At 39.6% G+C, this 24,131-nt stretch overlaps 1 protein-coding gene across 2 annotated transcripts in view; it reads right to left on the bottom strand.

The window, feature by feature from the left end:
* The window catches only part of ABCG1 (ATP binding cassette subfamily G member 1), a 64,028-nt gene that overhangs the window by 17,035 nt on the left and 22,862 nt on the right, over nt 1-24,131 (bottom strand). For both annotated transcript variants that reach the window (XM_056329229.1, XM_056329231.1), the window contains exons 3-10: nt 10,596-10,713; nt 9,731-9,863; nt 8,269-8,319; nt 4,382-4,527; nt 3,606-3,729; nt 2,470-2,584; nt 1,625-1,773; nt 1,340-1,441 (exon numbers count right to left, since the gene is read on the bottom strand). In XM_056329229.1, coding sequence (XP_056185204.1) covers nt 1,340-1,441; nt 1,625-1,773; nt 2,470-2,584; nt 3,606-3,729; nt 4,382-4,527; nt 8,269-8,319; nt 9,731-9,863; nt 10,596-10,713 — 938 coding nt within the window. The remainder of the gene's footprint in view (nt 1-1,339; nt 1,442-1,624; nt 1,774-2,469; nt 2,585-3,605; nt 3,730-4,381; nt 4,528-8,268; nt 8,320-9,730; nt 9,864-10,595; nt 10,714-24,131) is intronic.

The raw sequence follows: 24,131 nt of genomic DNA, 5'->3' as shown, positions 1-24,131 counted from the left end.
GGAAGGAATACTGTGGTTATCTGACAGCAGAGGCCTGGACAGAGTGGTCCAGTAGGTTTCTTCCAGGCCTGTGGTTCTGTGTGGACATGTCTACACCAGAAATGGCAGTGTCCTCAAGAGACACCTGCCTGGGTGCAAGGCAAACGCAGTGTCGCTGCAGCACCTGGAGCTCCGTGAAGCCCAGCTTACCCTGTCACAAGGGCAACTTGCTTACCCTGAGCTCCACATGGCTCAACTGCTTTTGGTTTCCAGCCTTCCTCATTTGAATCCACCACGTGCCCACCAGTATAAATATATTCTCTGGCCTTCCACTTTTCTAATGACAGGTATGTCAAATCAATATATCAATATATATTAATGTATCTATTGTCTTCCCCCCCCGTCATGTAAAGCACTGAAAACCTTCCAACATGCAGGAAAAGCAGACAAACCCTCCTCATACTTATCAAATTCCAAATCTGCCAAGAAAAGCACTTGGCCAACCAGTACCAATTATACTATATACTGGTGAGTTCCCTGGACAGGTGTGCATGTAAGGTCTAGTTGAGGAAGCTCACCTCCTTAACTCATCCCTGTTAATGAAGGGACAATCCCATGTAGAGGACATTTCAAAGCATCAATCAGACAACGTAAACAGTCCTCCCTCTTAAATCACAAATTCCTCAGCTACTTAGAAGAAAAATTTGGAGTAAAAAAAAAAGTCCCACTGCATTTTGTTAATGCCAGCTAGGCATCCAAAACATTTAATAAACATACATGAAAACTGTAGGGTTTGGAATTTGAATGGAGTTATTTTTAAGAAAAAAGGTGAAAGATAGCTTTTTTTCCTTGAGAATGAGAGTTTCATTATGTTACTTACTTCATCTTCATATTACATGTATGAAAACAGAAATGTTCTCTTTTCAAAGAGGTAAACTTTTTATTTACCAAGTTTCTGTTTCAAAAATAAAGACTTAAAAAGTACTGGCCTTACATCACACTGAAATGATTCTCTCTGCCACCCTGGATTTTCTGGAAAAACTGATTTTGTGACACACCAGTACAACTTCTCACACATTTTTCAGTAGGATAAATGACTGTGTAAAGGACCTGCCAGCACAGAGGGGATTTAAGCTTTAGGTTTTTAGGCCAGATGCTTCTGAGTTCCTCTGAAGAAAAGTGTTCACAATGAAGACGGTACAGTTAATAGCAAAACTTGAAATATCAGTCTCTTTCCTTTGAAATTCTGTGATGATCTTCATGCATGGGCTGTTGGACAGGACCTTTAAGGCATTACACTATCTCACAACCAACTGAATAGACCTTTTGGCTTCAAAAGTTATTATAAAGGCAGCCTTACCGAATCCCTCATGATGGTGAGAAAAGTTCTTTTGAAGAGGATACAGAACTGGGTTAGGCAGCTGGCAGAGAAGCTGTGGCAGCCTTCTGTGGAGGAGGAATCCTGCGGAAACACATAAAAGAATAAACTTCTTTCTTTGCAGTATCTTGCTTAGTTTTCACTCACAAAACCCCACTCTCAGCAGCCAAATGTGCCCAGAAACCTGCTCCATTGACTGAAGATTTGAATTTTTTTCCTCCCCCTCCAGCCTCAAGCCATGCCCATTAGTTGTGGCACACAAAATACCTCTTCAGAAGGACGGTGCCAGAGGAAGGGATTCAACTCATTCTCACCACCAACATCTCTCTTGTAGTCTGTGTCACATATCCTCTCCCGTACTGCCCTTACCAGTCGACCACTCTGGTCTCCATATTCACCAGATGCTACTTCCATAACTACAAAAACCAGAAGGAGAGTTACTGGTTTACACTACTGACTAGTTACAAGCCTTATTATTAGATCCCCTTGATTCAGTAACAGTGACAGAAACAGGAGTTTTGTCTAGAACACGCTCTAAAATGCCACATGCTAATTCATATGTATACACACATTATTTACATGTATCTTTCTATAAATCTTCAGAGTTCTCTTCAGCCTGAAAGTTAAATGAACCATTTTAGAGGAAAGACAGTGAATACAGGATAATTTAGGTAATAAAAAAATCACGAAAATCTTATTTTTGTGGTCCTTACTGCTTCTTCGGAACTAAGAAACAACAATTAAAAAAACCCTTAATGCTATTAGCTGTACAATACCACAATGGTATTGGGCAACATAAAAAAACAGAATACTGGAGCCACTTTGAAAGGCCACTAGGACTAATTACTATGAAACACTAAAGAATATGTTTTATCTTTCATTTCCTGGATCTGGGCTTCCACCAGAGAGAAATATTCACTAAATTTTACCACTAGATGGCATTCAAATTACTTAGATCTGAATAATTTTATTTTTAATTTTGGTACATATATGTACACATGCACATATGTATAGATGTACAAAAGTCTAAAACACACCATGCACCATGGTCCCCATGACCCTGAAGGTGCTAATCAAATACAAAATAAACAAACTATTCAAATTGTCCTTACCAAAATCTGCTGGATTGTGGTAGGTTGGGCAATTCAAACCCAAATCGCTCAAGTAAGGGACTAGGTTTAATACCTTCCCACGGTAAATGCACTGACCTTGACTTAAAACATAGAGCTGGAAAACAAGGCAAAGAAAAGAGAGAAAAAAAAAAAAGAAAAATTTGAAATAGTATCAAAATATTTAAATCTGCTATCTGTATGACAGCAATCCATGAATTTAATGACCTCTTTCTTGTCCCTGTGGGAAGAAAAACACCTTGGCAAGATTTATCACCTCTTGGAACTACCTTTGCATGGAATTAAAACTATTGGAAAATGAAATGATTAAGGTTTAAATTCTGCAAACATTCCCTCCGGGACTTAAACCACATTAATACAGAGACAGACTAATTCCAGCCTTTAGACACATGCTGAAAACAGGCAAGCAACTAGAGCTGAGCCATCTAACTTCCACACATTATGGATATTTTCGGCTGGGACACGAAGCTGGTGAATGCACAAATGCAAGGAGAGGTGGAACAGCACAGCAATGGGGAACAGCCTCATTACTCTTTACTCTTACTTTTAACCACACTATTGACTTTAAATAAACCTCCTTGCCAGACTGGCAATCTGCAAGAGTTTATTCACCTATGGTGTAGTAGGTTTTCTTTTACCTCTCTCAAGTGTAATTTAAATTTCCTAACAAGGTTAAAGCACTGTCTACATCCTGCTGTTAAGACTGGAGAAAAGATCTCCAAGTGTCTTCATTTCAATTATAATTATTTCTCCTGAATATACTCTTCTGAATTGCAGACATTGGTACTAAAGTTCTCTTGCTCTTAAACTACTCTACTCTACTGACAGCCCTGCGCCCAGGAGCAGCAGTGGGTGAAGGCATGAAAATCAGAAGTATGACAACCATGACTCCACAAACATATCAGCCACATTCTTTACCAACATTACACATAAATAATGGAAACAGGCAGAGAAGAAAAAAACACAATCAAAAAGTATTATTTTGCTTTTACTTACTTTATTTATTTATTTGATTTGAAACCACAGACTAGAATTATTCACGGTTTTACTTAAAAAGTGTAGCCTTGAAGGTATAACCTACCCAAACCACACATAGGGAAAGAGTCTGAGAATAATACCTGATCGAACAACTCGAACAACTTAGCACTGGGCTGGTGAATTGTGCAGATGATGGACCTGCCACCCTGGGCCAATGCCTTCATCAGAGAGACAACCTGAAAACATGATGCACTATCCAAGCCACTGAACAAAAAAAAAAAAAGTTTGTTATCCACATGTCCACAGGCACCACTCAAAACTAGCGCATGTATTTGCTGCTCTGGTCTCGCACTATTGTCCTTTTATAAATTTTCTCTGTAGCAGTTTAATTTTATGATATGCCAACCTTATGCTTGTATCTCTCCATCAGTCTTTTTAATTAAGTTGGAAGCATGCCTGAGAATGAAAAACAGTGTATTCTCAAAGCTGCCTTAAGGGAGTTCTACATTTTAGGACTGCAGATTTAAACGCTCCCAACTTTAATGAATAGATACATATTCATAGCTCTCCCAGCCTCCTCTTAGACTGATCACAGAATCTGATTCTATATATGCTACATTCATTATTAAGTCACACTTCAAAAAGCTTATAGTCAAGCTAACTTTGCTTGAGAAAGAAAACTCATGCCACAACCTGAAAATATTTTCCTCTCCCTTCCTATTTCAATTTGTGTCTCGCTTACAAATTGTTTACAGTCACATGGTCTGGTGGCTACAGCATTGTGGCCTTATTCAGTACCTACAGGCAACACAAAATGAGCCTTTTCCAAGGACTCAGAGGTGAATAACCTTTCTGCAGCACTGTTCTACTATATAAAGCAGTAATTGTCTGTCTTTAATTTTTGGTCTTGAAGTACCTGGTTGGTTCATCAAAAAACATGACAGGAGGATTGTTCACCAGCTCCAAAGCAATGGCAAGACGCTTTCTCTGGCCTCCAGAAAGACTCCCAGTCCTCGTATTGGCACATGTCAGCAAACCAAGGGCTGTCAATATTTCCTTTACCTAGAGGAAACACAACAATGCATCACTTAAATTGGTTAGCACAAAAGAAAAAACCTCTTTACTGATTTTCATGGAGAATGTAAACTGAATGAAATGAAACTTTGTTTCACCATCCATACACCACAGCCTTTTTCCATCTTATGTAGCATTTATTAGATAATTAGATTAGATTATTATTAACAGCCTACACTATTCTGACCCAAATTCTACTTGTTTGTCCTACATGACTCGTCTCAGTCAGGAAGCCTTGCCTGTGAAAATGGAGTGGAAATCAGTTCTTCTATAGCACCCCTTGGATATGGCACAGATATCAAAAGAGCTTTGCAGTACGTGAAGAGTACACAGCGAAACCAAGACGCTTCTTTCAATATAACTTCTAGGCTGTATTTACAAGGGACTGAAGAACTGTTCAGCAAAAATCAGTGATTTCTACAGAGTAATGACCTGCTCTTATCTGTTCTTCACAGTCTACTCTTTAAAGTGCAGCCATTGATTTTAAGTGTTTTCATCCTCCTCAGAGCCAATTCAGTTGTCACATGTGCTCTCAGATGTTTGGGATTTCCTCAAGGCACAGCCTCAGGAAGGGCACAGCTTGTCCCAGGGTCTTTGGAGCAAAAGGAGAACAAACCCAGCTGCTATGAATTCTTCTGTTTCAGTGATTGTAGATCTGGCCTGATAGCCCTATATGAGGAAAACAGCTCTTTGGCAACAGTAAAAACACGAACATAAACATGAATTAATCCGAGCTACATTGCTCATGTAATTAAAAAATCTACCACTTAAAAGGTAGAAAGAAAGACCAGACATTTATTACTTCACTGAAATATAGGAAGAGGAGACTGTAATTTTTTAAAATAATGGTTGCTTAGATGGAGGCAGTCTTCCAGAAAAGATGACTAACATGGTAAAAATTGGTTAGACTAACCAAAGCCTGACCCTTCACTTGTCCTGATTTTGATTTCCAGGAGCTACCTATCCCAGTAAGAGGGAATGAAAAAAGAACAAAACTCACTAATCCTCATTCTCAGAACAAAGAGCCCAACTACCTCTTTCCCTTTATCTTCAGGAAGGTTGCTAAGGTCCTAGTTGACAAGCTAGGTCAACTAGAAACATAAATGATGATTCACTGGAGGATATTTTACTTGTCCCTCTTTTAAACAAGCATATCTAATATTGCTAACACAAGTGCATGCATTAATAAAATTCATCTATGATAAATACTTACAACAATAAAATGAATGATCTAGTCCAGCACAGGCCAGTAACTATCAGAAAATGGCTGCCTGTCTAATATGTGTTGAATAAATGCATACAGCACAGGTTTTTCCTCCAAGAGCTGCTTGTAATTACAGTTACAGTGTGAACAAGTGAATTAACTTGCTTGGCCTAAATTACTGAAGTGTAAATATCTTCAGACTTTCAAAGTACAAATAAAATTAACACCTGTTTCTAAACAAATGTATTTTCCAATTAATAAAAATATGTGTTTAGCTTATTAAAAAAAAAAAGTATTTGAGAGAATCAAAGTAATCTTAAGCTACCAAATGGATGTTGAGTCCTGTAAGTTTCCCTCTCTGGAGCTCCTTCTGATTTTCAAGGACTCTCTGAGACTGAAGAAGTGCCAAATGTTCCGATTTGGAAATAAATACAGACAAAAGACTGCCAGAGAAATGGCTTCTCTACCTTTGAAGTTGTCACAGTTTTCACATCTCAGGCAAAGAGTATACTTTTCACCAGGTGGGTCAGAAGCAGTTTCACCTTCTGCTTTATAAACCTCTGCTCAAGAACCACATACCACCTACTGTTAGAAGCATCTTTTACTAGAATAAAAGACTCCTCTGAAATGATTAATTCCAACAAGTTCACATCTTCCTCAGATTAAAAAAAAGAATTAAACCGGCATCTGGGAAAACCAAGAAGTCTCTCATATTCCTGAAAAAGCAGGCCACAACCTTCTCATGTTCAGCCTTCACTCACACTCGTATGTCCCCTCATCTCCTTCTTCCTCCTGCACATCTTGGTTTCAGCTGAGTCCTGCAAGGTGGCTTCTTCCAGTCACCTGCATGATTTCCTAATTTGCCCACAGAGGATCTACTCAGTGCATGACTTTGGGAGCACAAAATGCACCAAAATGAAAATCTCACGCTACTTTCTATTTATCAAAAAAAACCAGTGACAAATCATGGAAAGCCCAAAATCTGAACTTTACAGAACTAAGTATAGCAAAAACATTGCAATCTTTCTATACCAATTGTAACTCCCCTTTCATTGGTGGGACAACCGAGTTACTAAGCCACTAAAAGACTTGTCAAGAGTATTGTACGTGTCCCTAACAAAGAACAGAAGGAGCAGCCAGCTGTCTTGGAAGGTAAATCTCAATATTAGCCATGGGGCCATGTTATCACATGAGCCCCATTACCCCTCAGTGTAACTCCCACATAACAGAGGCTTCCTCCTTGAGGAGGCAGTGCATGAGAGATCATACGGTCTCCTTGCTGGTGCTGTCTTACGCTGGACTGAAACACAGCTTGAGGCCAGACAAAACACCTCCAAACACTTTCTGAGCTACCACTTCACTTTTCATGACTCTCAACAACCTGAACCATCTCTGCTTTCACCAGTGCCATGATCTTTTGTCTGTGTTTAGCTCCAGGCATCATCCTCCCTGGGCATATATGGTTTTGAAACACACTGTGCAGCACCAAACTGTTCCTCTCCGAGTCTTTGGCATGCTCTGATAATGCTACCTAAGCACAGACAGACTTCTCAGCTCTGAGTGTCCTTAAGAATACACAGGCTCAGACACTTGCAGTGCAAAAAAAAAAATGTGTACAAAGGGCACATTTCCAGCCTTTTAAAGTGTTACAGAGGTAACCAAATTTAGTTGAGAAAGCTGCCTCATGCACAAGCTAACACATCAGAAGCCATTCTGTCTGGTCACACACCTCCAAGGTATCTTCTTTAAAAGGACAGTTGTGTGTCACAACAAAGGATGAAAAGGAATCGTGGCAGTAAGATGGGGTGGAAGAAGCACACTTCCTAGTGCAGGTCCAGCTGGGTTATAGGTCTCCACGGGCAAAAGCACACCAGGACTTCTCTCCCACTCAGGAAAGTCATACGTCAGCTGCAGACCCAGGACAGTGCAGCAAACGTGCAAGAATAAATTGTGCAGCTCATTTCCAATGTTTTAAAAAAGGCTATGTGCATGTTTTAGCTTGTTTCCCTACTTGTCCAAACCTCAGTTACTCAACACAGCTTCAAAATGCATTATTCTGCACCTTAACTACATTAACTTGTCCAGTAAAACACATCCACCAGTACAGCCATGAAGATCAACACTTTCAAACATGAGCACAGAAATTTCTGCAGCAGTTACAGGGACTGCTAAGTTTTTTGTTAGTCCTTTGAAAAATTAAGGTGTATGCTCCCTAGTGCCAGACATGACTGATTTATCTTGCCACACACACAAGATGTCTGACCCCTCAGACATGCATGTAAGAGAATCTAGTGTTTCAGTAGATCTTTTACAATTCTCTACTCAGTCTCAAACAGAAAGCAACTTTCATAGAGACTGTAGTAAACATTCCTTCATAATGATACCTGTCAACTTTGAGGTTGATTTATTCTATCATTGGAAGTTCAATGCAATTCAATGTTAGATAAAAATGCTTTACACAGCTCACTTCATGGAACTCTCTTGACACCCCCAAAAATTCTCAGTTTGATGGACAGTATACATACCATTTCTCTCCTGCCTTCATCTTTCTCTTGAAGTTTCAGATGAGCAGATACCTGAAATGCAATACAATGGAATTTGATTTTGAATTGGTCTGAAGTGCAACGACCAGTTACAGTGGATGTCTCAGACACAGCATCCCAATGTACCATTAAAAAAACTTCAACCCAGTCTGAAAAGTTTAAGTTGAACTGTATGTTCAAATCACAAGCATCACATATTCCTGTGCCGCAGGTAACTGAGTACGATCTGATTTAAGCCATCACTCAGGCATCTGACAAAAAGCATATTAGAAAGAAAGGCCACTTTGCAAGTCAAAGAGCTTAAGAGCAAGATGACAGAATCATGTTTTTTGCACAGCCACCAACTTCCCAGGCAACACTAGAATCACAGTTTATTTGTACTTCATCCATATCATAAGGGTAACCAAACTCTGCCACTCTCCAGGATGTGAACAAGTGAGTACAGAAATAAATAATTTTGCAAAAGATGTAATCTGCTGTCTTAAGAAGCAGCTCCACAAAACATTATGATTAACCCTTATTAGAAGCAATTAAACTGTTAAGCAATTATTTTTGCCAGAGACTTGATTGATTAATTTAGACAACAAGTATCATATCATCTGGGCCCAATTCTACAAAAGTGGTCCTACAGGATTCTGACTACAATGTTCAAGTAAACAAAATAAAATAAAAACATCCTCACAAAGAAGAGCCTTTGCAGAAAATGAGCCATATAAAAACCACAGTGATTTCTTCTGGCCTTAAAATTTGTGAACTGATGCCGGCATACAGTATGAGCAACCTTAGCCTTATTTTGAAAACACCCTCTGAGAAACACTAGCTTGTTTCTCAAACTGAGCAACAGGTGCTTCTAGACGGATCGGTCCAGCTGGCAATTAGTAAACTTCTTGATGCTATGAAAAACAGTAAGAAGAATTTACATTGCCTATAAATCTTGGGATTGTTCTTTCTGTTGTTTTCCTGTGAAGAACTGGAAGAGATATTACACAATGCCTTTATTAAAGAAAAGGCACAAAAGAGCAGATGTAGCAGATAAACCATGCTGAAGTCAAAATAGCACTTTGCAGTCAGGACATAGAAGATGGGGAGAAAGGGAGAGAGACAAGGTTTCTCATCCACCATCCAGGAGAAAAGACAGTCCCTACAAAGGCTCATTCTGTGCAGAATTTCAGGTTCCATTGCCTAGGAAGTCTAAGGAATAGAGCCTTAGTTCTTCCAATGCTGGCCATAAATTGAAAATGATAAAGCTAAATAAGCTCAGACAACCCCTACAAGGATAAGCCTCAAATGGAATTCAAGGCATCATCAAAGTCTAAGCACTTTCATGGATTAGGATCAAATAGAGATAACAGCTCATAGCATTACCCGAAATAAGAACATGTGCACACTGAGATTCTTCCATTTTCTCCTGCCCAAATACATTAGAGTGAGAAACAAAACTCACCATCATAGCTTCCTGGACAGTCAGATGAGGAAGGAGCATGTCATCTTGCATGATGTAGCAGGAGACTTTGCGAAAAGAGCGCAGGTCACGAGGCTGCCCATTGATGAGAATTTCTCCTTTCATTCCCGTCTCTCTGAAATGAACCAAGAAAATAACCAGGGGTAAATCCTGCCTTCACTTGTACTGCCACAGGCCTCAGTAAGTGGAAGTCTTAGGTAATTACTGTCCACTGTGGAATAAAACTGACACAGTAGATAGAAAATAATTTATGCTTTCTTTCATAACAGGCTTCATGCGACTTTGCTGAAAATTTTACTCAAAGTTAGTAAAAAGTCTGTGCTGTCTTATATGTATGTCTGAAAAAGTATCAAGCCATTCAAGCCATTTTTTTATGCCACTTACGCCCTGAGAACAACACAGGTACACTTGGTATTTGGCCATACAACGGGGGGTTCAGGCAGATGAACCACAGCCACTTCACACACTGCACTTTTGTCAAGAAGACATCAACATTGTAAAAGTGGCGACTAAAAAGGGTCATTTTTTCCAAGTATTTATAAAATGTGATTTTAAAAAAATATCACAAATATAAGGCACTGAGTCCATTTGTTACACAGCTAGAACAGAGACTTGCTTTTGCATTTTGGACTTCAAATTGCTTCCTGTTTTTGGATCAGAGTTGTTAACAGACAAATCCTAAATGACCAGAACAGGACAAACAGAAAAAAATATAAGCAGTAAGAATCTAATTCAAAATCTGTGAAATACTTGTTTTCTACAAACACTGGGTAAGATTTCTTCTCATCTCCAAGGAGCCATCAGGCTATGTGATTGTATCTTACTTGGGATTTTCATTGTTACTGACCTGTATCCTGCCAGAATGTTCATAAGCGTTGACTTCCCAGCTCCTGAAGGACCCATAATTGCAACAAGTTCTCCACTGCTGAACTTGCCTGAAATTCCTTTCAAAAGGGTCTTATAACCTGAAAGATGAAAGAAAAGTTCACTGAACCCTTCACAACTAGGCCTGGGGAGCAATGAAAGCTCATTTCCACTGAACAATGATGACAAATAAGCATTAGCAGGTACCTACTGGGAAGCTGACGCTGAGATCAGCACACTGCAGTAACTATCAAAAGCCAAATTCTGAGTGGGAGCAGCAGCCTCCTCCCACTACACTGCAAGTAGTATGGTGGGATTACAGGATCACACACTCTTGATTCTCTCTAAGAAAATTTTCAAACAGGGCTAAGAAGCCTTCCTGCCATTTTCTAAGTGCCTTCTCAGAATATTTTACTAGGATGCTGGCATCTCCATTAAAATATCTTAATATTCCACAGCTAATGTAACTCCACTGCCTTGGAGCAGACTGCCCTGCAATCACTGCAGCTTCAGTGCCAAAACTCTGCCCTCGTCTCAAAACAACAACTTCTTGGACATAGTAGTCATGATCTCAAAGGCAAAGCCCTATGTTTTTGTTCCTTCCCCACTGAAAGATGTATGACAAGAAACACAGCAAAAGGAGACATGCAGGAAAAGACAAACCTGCTTCAATCTCTTACCGTAACAACTTTCTTATCAAAAGAACTCTAAAGGTTTGTCTAGACAGGGAGACTGGCCACAATAACTCTGTAAAAAATAATACCTACGGAAATACTTATTCCAGACTCTGAACGTGTAGGGTTTTTTTCTCATCTAGATTAATCCGCTTCAGAAGATCAGGCCACAATAACTATGCCCTCAGGCAAAGCTGTTCTAGAATAACCACAACACCAACTTCAAATTTCTCACCTTATTCCTGAGTAAATTACCTTTATCAGTAAACCTTAATGTAAATCCTAAACTCCATGTTACTCTAGGTGTAAGCACACTGGATTACAATGAGAATCCCAGATTTGGATTTAGTTATATCCATTTTATCCTGCATGATTCCCATTTTAAGGCAAAAGGACTGCGTGGGGAGGGTGGAGAGAGCCCTGACCAAGATTTAAACTTTTCAAGGTTTCTTTCCCTTTTACTTTTTTGCTTGCTTACTTTATTTTATTTACTAGCGCTGTTAGTTAAAACTTTTAATAATAACAAAAAAGTTAAGTAAGGTGTCAAAGAACAATCTCATATGTTGAAAATGTTTCTGTAATTAAATTACAACCAAAACAGTGTTGCAATTTGGCAATCCATTTTGCCACACTGGTGCATATGCAAGCAGCATTTATATGCCACGTGTAAACTACCCCAGCCCTGTGATTATCATTAGCATAGGCTGCAGCTGGAATGTTGAAATGCTGTAAAAAAATCACATTGTCTGCAAGCTCCTAGAAAATGAATGGTGGGTTATCTTCTGATTTCTCTTTCTTCCTAATTCTGTAATTTCTTGTTTTCCTTTCATCCCTGCTTAGCATTCTCTTTAAATTTTCTTCTTCACTCTAGTCTCAGTTCACACTCTTTCAATGCCAGAGAGCAAACTTCTGCACCAAATACATTAACGTCATGCTACCACAGCATCTCCCAAATCCACAGCAGATACTATTCTCTGAGCATTCCCCAGCCCAGGAGCAAAGAGGTAGCCACACAACCTCTCTAGAAATATCTGACCCTACTGTTTGCACGGCAAATGTCTTAGAAAACATAACTGACCAAATGTATCAAAATAATAGTTTTCTCAAGTGCCTTTTTTAAACAGGCCAGTCATTTTTCACTAAAATCTTGTCCTGGACCTGAATGAAACAACTTCTTTGGAAGCGACAAAATACCACGGGTGTATTCACATTGTTTGTTTATGGCACAAGTCCCAAGAACAAAAGCAAAGACAATCTATCAAATGGAACAGCTATTTCAAAGGGAGAAATCTGTGGCACACTGACAAGATCGATGGTGGCACCTCAAGCCAGTGTCAACATCCAAACCAGCATTTGAAGGAAAAGTGCAAGGAAGAAATCAGACTTTTCAAACATAACAATATTTACTAAATGGGATCTATAGAGACAAAATCCTTCACACTGCCCCTTAAGAGTAATGAGAACCAGCTACCTCCCAAGCCTATTAAATTTTTAAAGCACTGAAACATCAGGCTATACCACCAATTATCTGTATTATGCACCCACCCACTACACACACAAGTTAGACGCAGCTAGGAAACTCCTTCTCACACTGGTCAAAAGCTGGCCAAGTTGGCCTGTCATTAACTTCCACTAGGACAGGATTTCTTTCACCAGGTCCCACATGTAGTACACAGGGTAAAGTACTTGTCAGTGACTGTTCCTATTCCCTGTCTGTCCTGCAAAGCAGTTCAATGTGACAGAACATCACATGGCAACTCCATTACAACAATTTCTATTGTTACCCAGATTTCCAGGGTAAAGGGTTCTTATCAGAGTTTTGTAGCAGTCAGCTCATCATGAGTTTCAAGATCAGGACAGTAAATATTGTACAAACTTACAGGAGTGCATAAAGAACGTGTACTGCCATGAATACTGAGGAAGGTACAACCAAAAATACACACTCATTGTCTGAAAACATGTATCAGTATACATACCGTTACCTAAAACTGAAGCCTTTCCTCTCACTACATGACTGTGAGATTTAACATTACTTCCATTAGTCACTTTTCCAAATGTAATTTCACAAATGATAATCAGTTTACCTTTAATTGCAGTATCTGCTCCCTCATTAGCTGCAGTTGTTTCTGCCCCTCTGATAGATTTCCATTTTAAGTATCCTGTATGCAGTGTTACATCAGAGCACAATGTATCACTGCAACTCATTTGCAAAACCGTAGAGGAACATAATTTAAGAAGAAATAGAAAAAAACTATGAATTTTAGATCAGGATCCCAATCACTGGCGGTTTGTGTTGCTACAATCTTAAAACCATCTCTTCTTTTGACTGGAAGTACATAAGAAGCCCTTCTATTACAAAGGTTAATTTAGCAAACCCACAAAAAGATTTGACACTGTAGCAGTAGCATGGTGCCCACTATAATCCTTTTTAAGGAATTAAAAGTCCGTAAGTAACTCCAGTCTTCACTTTCAGAATATTGAGGCTAATCTTTAACTGAATCAGTTGACCTAAAACTTCTATATTGGGCCACATGTCTTTCATGAGAAACAGATTACCTATTTGGAGGGGACTGTATCCTTACAGTACAGGGACTGTTTCATATCCGTCTGCTGTGTATTAGGAATTTCTGACCACCTTCAATTCTGGTTTATCTGACCCACCTCATTTTCCTCAGGCCACAGGTTCATGATTCATGCAGCAAGGAGTTTTGGTCCCCCGGAGTTTAATGAAAGGCTGAACCTCAGAGAACTCACCCCAAGACGGATGCATATGATGGGCCATTCAGTTTGAGCACCACAGCAGCTGTGCCCATTTGGAATGGACTTAAATCAACACCAAGTCTAGCATTGCGATTTTGAGATGTTTCTCTTTAAACTGTTTTGATTTCCAATGAAAAATAAGTTGGATTGTTTCCGTTTTCCAGTGTCCCCTCCTGGAGTTACTGCAACGTCACCCTTAAAAATACATCTAGGAGCTGATGCCCCTAAATTTGGAATCCAAATACCGGTTTTCAAAAACTACTTATTTATGAATTTATCAACAGGACATTAATACATCGTCACCAACCAGAACAAGCACTCAGCAACTTTCTCATTCCAATCCACTAAAAATAGAACACAAAAAGTAAGAAATCGAAACTGAAAAAGAAAACTCAAGTAATGCAAATTTTTTTTGTCTTTATTTCACCCCACATTACATTTCAGAATTCAACTGCTTGTCCCGAGAAGCGAAATGTGTTTTGTTTTTCCATGTTAGGATCTCCCATGGAAAGTAAATTCCAGGCACAGTGATATTAGACCAGACTCACAACCAGAAACACATGACTGGCCTGAACACAGATGCCCATTCAAGACGTGGATTTCCCTGAATACCTGGCTGCAGTCCAAAGCTCACAGCAGCCCCTTGTTTCATGAGCTGGTAGAGGGTGACCTCTTGTCTTTGATGAAGATGCTAAGGGAGCTCTTGTTGCTCAAGTCACCAAAATTTTTGCTAATGGATTCAGCAAGGGAGAAACATGTTGATGGTTTTATTTGCTTCCTCGCGGATTTTACAAGGATTTCTGGGAAGATGTGGGTTTACCATTCTCAGAAAAATTGTATTTAATCTGGAAAGAAGCAGAACACCCCTTCCTCATACTTAGGGTAGGAGCGCATACTTCAGAATGTGTCTGAACAGGCACCAAAAAATCCAAACCAAATCTCACTCCTACCCTTACAGTGAATTTCTTCAGGTAAATACTTGTTTGTGACTAAAATGCTTCATTCATTTGCATTTCATTGCTGGTAATACACTCATTTGTTACTCAGAGAAATGTCACACAGACTCCTAGAAGTTTCTAGGTGGTGTAGCCTAATTCTGCACCCATCAATAGGCACCATGAGCCAGTGTCAGGTCCCGGGTTAGCACAGCAGGCTTTCCCTGCTCGCTACAACTGGAGCAGGATTTGCCCTTCCCAATATATCTGAACTGTTTCATCACAAGCTCTTCTGAAGGAAGGAAATAACTGCAAGTACCACTGGCCTGAAATTGCTCAAAAGTTTCTCAGAAACTTCACTATAGCAAATAGTAATATCAGAAATTTCAATTCAAACACCACAAAATAAGCAGCATTTGGCACTTCAGTGTCGAAACCAAAGACATTACAATCTGCTCTTTCCACACCCTTTACCTGCAGCCAGGTAGAAGTGCACAATTTCCTTATTAAAAAAAAATGTACACAAGGACTGTACTTCTGTGTCTTTTTGTGGTGCTTTTTTAATTGTTAAATCACAATGAGAAACCACAGCAATTTCTTGGCACTGTATACTGACCCTGTTCCATTAAAGAAACACCATTACATTTCCTATTCTGGAATTTATGGGTTTATCCCTTATTTCCTCTTGCTTCAATCAAAAAAAAAAATATGCCAAAGTCCAGGGGATTCTCCAACACAAAACCTGAACAAGGGAAAGTGGAATAAAGACGTCACATCCACATCTTTCCCCTTGAGGCAGGAGTAGAGAGTCCTTCTATTATGGAAAAATTCTCTTGGCAAATTCATGGCTTTGCTGCTGCCCCTGAGACCCACCATATGCACACCTTGATGGCTACAGACCATTCCCTGGACTACCTACTGTGCAAGAACACAAGTATGGGAAAAACAGTCTAATCTGGTCACATATCACATTAAAGGGAAAGTTAGTGACTTATGCATGAGAGAAAGAGCTTGCAAAGTCCATCCAGACATGGAAAACATCCTCATGATACCTGGCAGATATTTCATTTGTAGACATTTTAGATTTGTATCAGAAAACTGAACAGCTGGGGAATGCTGGCACAAACTCTGCAGAGAAGCACAAGATGAGAAACATACACAGACAGAGAGATAACAGGCCAAGGCCAGATTTATACTGAAGCATTTGTAGGAATTAGCTAGGAAACATATTTCTTTATAATTTTTACATCAGCAAAAAGCCTTTTTGATACACTTACATGTAAATATGCCAACAAAAAATCCTCTTGTCTGATCCTTCTCAATCTATTATCCTCTTTCTGCATCTCAGCCCTTGTGCTCCACTCCTAAGAAGCCACTGTCATAGCAAAACATCTACACGTTTACTGGTAGAGACTACTACAATCTGCTTCATCTGACAGTTTTAATTTTGTGGAGCAGGGGTAAGCAAGGAGTGGCAGCACAGAGATTTATGTGAAGTTCCTGCAGAAAGCCACCCTGTATCACCATCCCATGGAGTCTCCTCTCAGCCTCTTCATGCTTTACTGTCTCTGTCCCCACCTGCACTGAGTGAGCCCCTTCCTAAACCCCAGAAGCAAGTAGGCACTTATAGAAGACCAGTATGCACTTACAGAAGACCAGCAGGCTGGTGTTGCAGAGCACTGAAGGCAGGGACAGTAAATACCTAGCATTTACTGTGCTACTTTCCAGTGCACAGTCATGACCACATTGTCTATTTGCACACAAAAAGTGGTGCAGGTTCCTCCTCTTGGCACATAAATAATTGTGCATGTAAATTAGTTCCTGATGATTTACAGTTTGATTTTACAACTCAGCAGTCACACAGCCATCCAGTTTGTGCATGTGAACATGACGGCTGTACATACGCCAGGAGATGCATGGAGTGACTACTAGCCATCGCAAGGTCATGGCCCAGTTTGTGGGTCTGGGCTATTCGGAGCATATAGTTTCAGAAGCAGCTTACAGCAATAGAAGATGATGTTCTTACAGAAGTGTGCAGTGGGCTTCTGCCCTCTCTCCAAGACACCTTCCCATCACCCTCCCTGAGCTGGCTTTCAAGTGCACCTACACAACCAGTGAGGACAGCAAGCCCATCTACCTGAAAACCGTTCCTGGGAAATTAAGAACAAAGAGTGCTTGTTTCCAGCTACATGGGCTGCAGGACCATCACTGCCAGGACAAGATGGCACAGTCTGCAAGCAGGGTGGGAAGGTGGGACAGCTCTTTTAGCAGCTGGGGACCTTCCAGCAGTTTGTTGGACCCAGGAATCTGTCTCTTGAGAAACCTTTTATTTTCCATTCTGAAACACAAACGCAACTTACAGTTACATGAAACTACCCCTTACACACAATTCATGCTGGGCCATTCAAACCATTTCGTTCCAAACTGGATTGCCTGTTTGCTTTGTTTTAGTGTAAGACAAAAATTAAAACACTTCCCAATGGTAAGATGAAGATACTTGGGGCTTTTCACATAAATCAAAGTTAGTTCAAAGCCAGGGTGTTTCTGTAAGTTGGCATACTGTCAGGGAGACGTTTTCCATATATTTCTAATTCTGCTGTTAACCAGCCAGGGTGCTGTGTGCCCCACTCACTGCATGAGCACAGAACACTTTCCTCTCAGTGGTATGGACAGGGTTCATTAATGCTTAGTTTACTAAGAATCTGTAAATTCTCAGATGAGAGGGATTATCTGTATCAGTTGATAATTATTTAAATAATTTGAGTTTTAAAAAAACTTCTGATGGGGATTATTTAAATGGACATTTCTTTCCCAGGCTCCTCACCGAGTTCAAACAGGCTTAAGTTAAAGTGAATTACAGATACTGATACCTGGGAAGAAAAAGCCATCTTCTAACTTCCAGAAAATGCACGGGACAGAAACAGCTTTCCTGACAGAGTGAAAAAATATACCGATTTAATAATAGGAACTTTCCTAATTGTACACTGGCCTGAATTGTACCTCCTCTATAAAGGCTGGGAGGCAGTCACACTAGAAACAGTAACATGTTTAAGGTAACTGTCTACCAAATAAAACCTTAACATAAACTCACAGATAATTGGTTCATTGCTTCCACCATCGTTTATGTATCACAAGTGAATAAACCTTTTTGTGAGCAGTTTTTCAACTTTAGCTTTAGAATCCACACATCCATACATTTCTATTCTATTCACATGTCTCTCAGGGACTTAGAACAATAGGATTTTCCATTGTCTAAGCTCTGAGCCCTGCTTTAGGACAATTAAGGGAATTTACAATTGTAATGTATTCTTGTACCTTGCCTCAGAGAAACGACCTTCATTATGTAAATGTCTATAAAACTGCATGCCAGGCACCAAAACAACAGGGCAGAAAAACTAAGTGAGTGCATGAAGTAACCAAATCAAACTCCTTGGCCTCAAAGTCCATTCCAACTCAGAAATGAGGAGTCCATGCCTCCCAACCTAAAAATATAGTAAGTCTTTCATGCTTTAACAAGAGAAAAAGAAAAAGGAAAAGAAAAAGAAAAAGGAAAAGATAAAAGAAAAAAAGAAGGAAAAAAAAAATCCCCTGGGCAGCAAAGCTCTTACTTTGCAGTGGACTAAACTGCATTTCTTCATATAGCCCACACCCAGGCCTTCTTAAACATACTGCTCTTGATCTACAGATGATGCCTCACTCATGATCACTGGACAGATTATTCATAACTCAGATGGAAAGCTTGACTATGCTCACAGCAAGCCCTGTAGTATTCAATCTACCTAATTTCATACAACTAGAAGTTTGACGCTTAACCTAAACTGACTGTTTAGGACCCATAAATTACCAATAGAGAGAAAAAGGCACACCTAACAGGTAATTAATTCTACCTATCTTGCATTTCTATTCTGGGAAGGGATAAATAACCCTCTGGAAGTGCATCTTTCTCTTAACTATAATGGGAGTGGAAGACAATTTAGCTTAGACTAGACACCAAACCTCTAGATGCCGTGACCAATCTCATCCTTTGCCAACAAAATCATGGCTGATTTCAGTATCAGTCACAAATAAAATGGGTATCAAGAAATTTTCTGTGTTTTTAAAACGTCAGTTTGATCAAGATGCCTTGTTTGATTACATGATTACAGTAATAAAGCACACAAATTGCACAGTCAAAGTCTTCAAGTTGGATTGGCACTCCACATGCTCAGATGCTTCCTACAAACATATTAAGAAGAGCATCCTGTCTGTGTTCAGGATGTACAAATGTATCAAGATGTGGTTTTACTTCATTATTAGTATTTAACATTTACTTCTCACTCTGGTAACTGGGGACAGTTCAAAACTCTGTGATTTTTTTTGCTTCAAGCTATCTACTAGATCAAGAACACAGCACTGTATTGGTAGCACTTCGTTCAAACTTAACCAGAACATCTCAAAGCTTGAAAAATCCAAATGTGCTTTGGAAGATTACATGTTAATCAAAAGCAGTTTTTGAATTTTGTCTGCATGGGTGGCTAAGATTTTACTTCTATCAGCACACGTCCTTTACACCAAACTTATCAGCTAACTTCCGTCCATACCAAGTTAGCAAAAATAATACAGTAAACTGGAGCCTAAAGAGAGATCAAAAGCCCCCAAGCCAAGATTTATGTCATGAAATCCCTAGTTACTGTAGGCCATGTTGTATAATAGAAGAGAATGCATTCATGAGAAGATGGCAATTGAGTTCTAGCAAAGCGAGAATCTTAAACCACACTGCATATAAAGAATATGAAAAGTTCTTTTAATTTCATTGTTCTCTCAGATCCCTGGACTAAACTTATGAAAGACATTGGCTCTGACATTGTACAGTCAAACAAAAAAAGCCCTAAGTAAAGATTTCACTCCTCTGAAACTCTGAAATACGAGTTGTGTGCTCTTTCTCTATTATGCAGGCTGCTCATCGCATTATTTTAGTATCTGAATACTGCTTTTCTTCAGAATAACTGATTAGATACGTCAGCCTGTTAGGCTGCAAGCTCTGCACCCCCCTGATTTTGAGTCTGAAGGTTTACTAGACTATACAACGTCACTCACCTCGTCTGGCTGTATCACACCTCCTGGCCAGGCAATGTTTCTCTATAAACAAGAAGGGGTTTACGTACACAGAACCCATACCACCAAGTAACATGAGACTGAAGTGCCTGCAGGTGGACACAGAATTTACAGACTTTCTTGAAACATGCATTTCACCAGCAGGACAGGGAAGCAGAACTGGAGTCAGCAGCGTCATGGGCATGCCTCCTTGCTCCTGCAACTACTGATTACACCTCCACACCATGCTGTGAGATGAATGAGTTTTGTGCGAGCCCCCTTTAAGTTTACACTCTTCACAGCTACAACCAGGCAGAGTTGAAGTAATTAAGCAACCCACTGATGCAACCTGAGCCATTAACAGGCCTAGGTATCTACTTCTTGAAATATCTTTTTGTTAAAGAAATATCTTATATTGATTGATACTAGTCCCACTGACCTGCTGCTCTAAGCCTTTCCTTGTATTCACCTTTTGTATATAGCTCCCTTTATTCAGTCCTACAGCAAAGTTACAGCCTTCTACTGAGGTTTACAGGATGATTACAATTATATATGGGTCCTGCCTATTAATTTTAATCAGACACATCCATGGCAAGATTTGGTTCTTGTCAGTTTCTCTGTTGAATGTTTCTGCCCGAGAGAGTTAAAGCTGTTCATCTTCCATACGCATGCACATGAAGCCATATGCCTGCAACGGAGGATAGAGAATGACAACTAAATGGGTCAATGAACGAAAGTAACCTTCAAACATGAATGCAAATAAATCTGTACTTGCAGCAAGACCTGATGGCTTCAGAAGCAGTATTTACACGTTGAAACATTTGGAGATCTGGGGCATAGCTTGTACTTTGCCTGCACAGAAAATAGCTACCCTAATTTATCTTCAACCCTCAGGAAACATGAAAGAGGGGAAAAAAAAAAGTATAAATGACACACAGCTTCATCTTTCTTTTGAATCTAGTGGAAATGTCTTTTCAAAGCAATATCCATAGCCTAATCCTTGTTTGATAATTGCTTTTTGCTGCCATTTTTTAATTGCCTTTGTTTCTGTTACTTAAGAGCACAAGAAAGGTCTTTCCTGACAAAAGAAGAGCCAACACAATTTGAAATAAAAGACTGACACATTCCCTTGAATGACAAACTGAAGTCACGAGCCTGATACATACATTTAGAGATGAAAGCTGTTTACGTATACCAGTCAGGCAGAAAGCAATTTCTCATAACTGCAGTACCTTTCTATTTCAAAGTACAAATAGTATTATTCACAGTCTAACAAATACATAAAACCAGAACCCCTCCCAACAGCCCTTCCCTTTAAAAAAAAATCTTTTAAGTAGGAGATACTCAAAAAATAGCCAGCAGCTGTTAGGAACTGAACTGCCCCATCTGCCTTAGTTTTGAAGTGCAGATCCAGCTGGATCACTCTGCAACAGGGAGAGAGAAACCCTTCCTCCCTCAGGGAAGACTACTTCAGGTCTCCTGTGTTGATATTCTGAGTCTTCACCACATTCCTCCTCCCACCCTCTCGCCCCACCAACAAGCACGCACAGAGTAAGACAGCAGGAAGGAAACAAGCAAAAGCAAAACTTGGGCTCTCTCACCTCCTACCTACCTGTGGAAGGGCTAGGGAGGAAAGCCCTGGGGCTTTCTTGGAGTTACAGCAGAAGCAGCTGAAGTTATGTAGCACATCTTTCCTCCAAGCTGGGCCTGATGGCAATAGGTCTGAAGAGCTTGGTGTGTAAAGAAAATCTTTCCTTAATACTTCTGTGTACATCCTTATCATAAACTCTAGATTAAGCTGGAATGTGATGAAATGTCTCCTGCAAACTGCATAGGAAAAAACCATACCTCTGCCCAAACTATCAAAACCAAGAGCTGTTGCTGAAAACACATATTTCTGTGACAACTTACATGCTCACAAGACAACATTTTGTCCCTAGCCCTTACAGACATGAGAAGCCACATTTCTCGTATCCTGAAAAATGTTTTCAGTTCTGGACACTGCAATTTAAAAGCTGCTACAGTGTTTGACCTTTAAAAAAAAAATCACAGTTCACAAGTCTGCTTCAATAACTCAAAATACTACATTTTACTCCAAACAAAATGCAGTTTTTCACAGCAGTCTTATTCAACTGCAATAGTGATGACATTTTGGTGCAGGAACTTTCTCTGAAGAACAGGCAACTTCTGAGCACCTTGGTCATCCAACCTTCTGAACTCCTTCTCCTGCATCTCCTCCTGAACATCCAACTCCTGCACATACTTCTCCTGCCTCTTCCACCCTCTCAAAAGCAATTCTGGGCTGCAAATTGCAAGAAGCACTTCCATCTCCTCACATTCCGATTGCTCCCATCCCATTCTCTCCCACAAGCAGGCTGAAGAACACTTGGAGCCAGGAGGACCCTCTGAAACACACTCAGAGGCAAGCAACAGAGGTGTTTTAAAAAGTAAATTTTAAACTCATGCATTGAGTCTTTAATTCTACTACATACACCCAGGAGCAGAGACGTGGATAGAAACTTCATCAACTGGCCGCCAAAACTGGAAGAGTTCTGTGAATGAGAACAGCAGTCACATGCAGAAGAATGAGTGGCTGAAGAAGCTCCTTCAGCAGGACATCTCTGTGGCCAGCCATATAGATGGCTGGAGCATATGTCCCGGGAGACTTATTTTCAGGAACAGCCATACCGATTCTGCACATTTCTCCTCAACACTCTCAAAGACTTTCATGAAACAGAAATACAGGACGATATATTTACTTTATTCTAGCACTAATCTAGTAACAGATATAACCTATGATCCTGAACATAAAAATAAAGAAAAACCTGAAGTGTGTGCAGAAATAAACCCTGGATTACCTCCAATTCTCGCGTTTTACTTAGAACAACTGTGTTTTTATCTCTCTTCTTGAATATTTACACTAATGAAGTTGCCCAAATTAAAATACTTTTTGTTGTCAGCAAACTAAATATAAAATCCTCTAAACACTACTGAACTAATTATCTTCTGTAGCATGTCAGTGCTGAATATGTTACAAACAAAACCCACTGCACAGGGCATTGCAGCTTCTGGAATGAAAATGAGTTAGCATGAGCGCCTTTCAGCAGTCTGATTTCTGCTTTTTTCGCAGTTCAGAACTGGAGAAGTTGGCAGCCTTGCAGGGGCATACATCCATTGAACTACCCTAAACTACTAAATTTCCATCCGTTTTAAAAAGCTCCAGCTGACCTACATCTTATATTATGGATTAACTGAAGCTTATAAAGTAGCATGAACAAAGATTGACTCTTGCTGCTAACCGTATATCCTAAGCACTTAAATGTTTTATCAATAATAGGTCCTGTGTAAAGATGAGTTTTCAAGACAAAAACTCTTGGACTCTTCATGCAGAAAATAGAAATAATTATTTGACAGATGCACTTGGATTGCAGTATGAATATCATCAAATCAATTAACTCTTATTTCACATAGTAAAATTGAAATGTACACTTTAAAATTATTTGAAGTTTAAAAAAAAGGCTAATGAACTTTAATTCATAATTTCAGGACATGCTCAAATAAGGCATCAGAGTCATTCAGCATTTGAAAATCCTGTCTCTTCTGAATTATCTACAGAATGATTAGTAAAGCAAGGGTGGGAAGCAATAACTCATTTCACAAAAGCATGACTTCCACCTCAGGTTTCCATTTTGTTCTTATTCTGAGGCAGAGAGAAAACTCAACTTTGAGATTTCGTGGTGGATTTTTTGTGTGGCTGTACTTTTTACAAACCAGTAACAAGTCATTCCAGAGGCCAGTGGAACACACCGAGATGAGAGTGAACCAAGTCTAAGTCCTTGAGTCAGATCAAGAACTCCATCTTGGGTCTCTTATATTTTCAAGTGTCCTGGTCATCAGCTCGACTGGGTTTTCTCTCTTCCTAACTAGAGTGTACTTGACCTAACAAATCTTCACGAAAATGTAGTCAGAAAAATACATGAAGAAACATCATGTTTCTATTCTGATGCACTACCATTTTCCAACAAGAACAGGATACTGAAAATTTCCAGAGGGATTTTCATTATAGGCTCATCAGGA

This window comes from Falco biarmicus, chromosome 2 (assembly GCF_023638135.1).
Source record: "Falco biarmicus isolate bFalBia1 chromosome 2, bFalBia1.pri, whole genome shotgun sequence".
NCBI lineage: Eukaryota > Metazoa > Chordata > Aves > Falconiformes > Falconidae > Falco > Falco biarmicus.
This window is presented reverse-complemented; position numbering and strand designations above follow the sequence as displayed.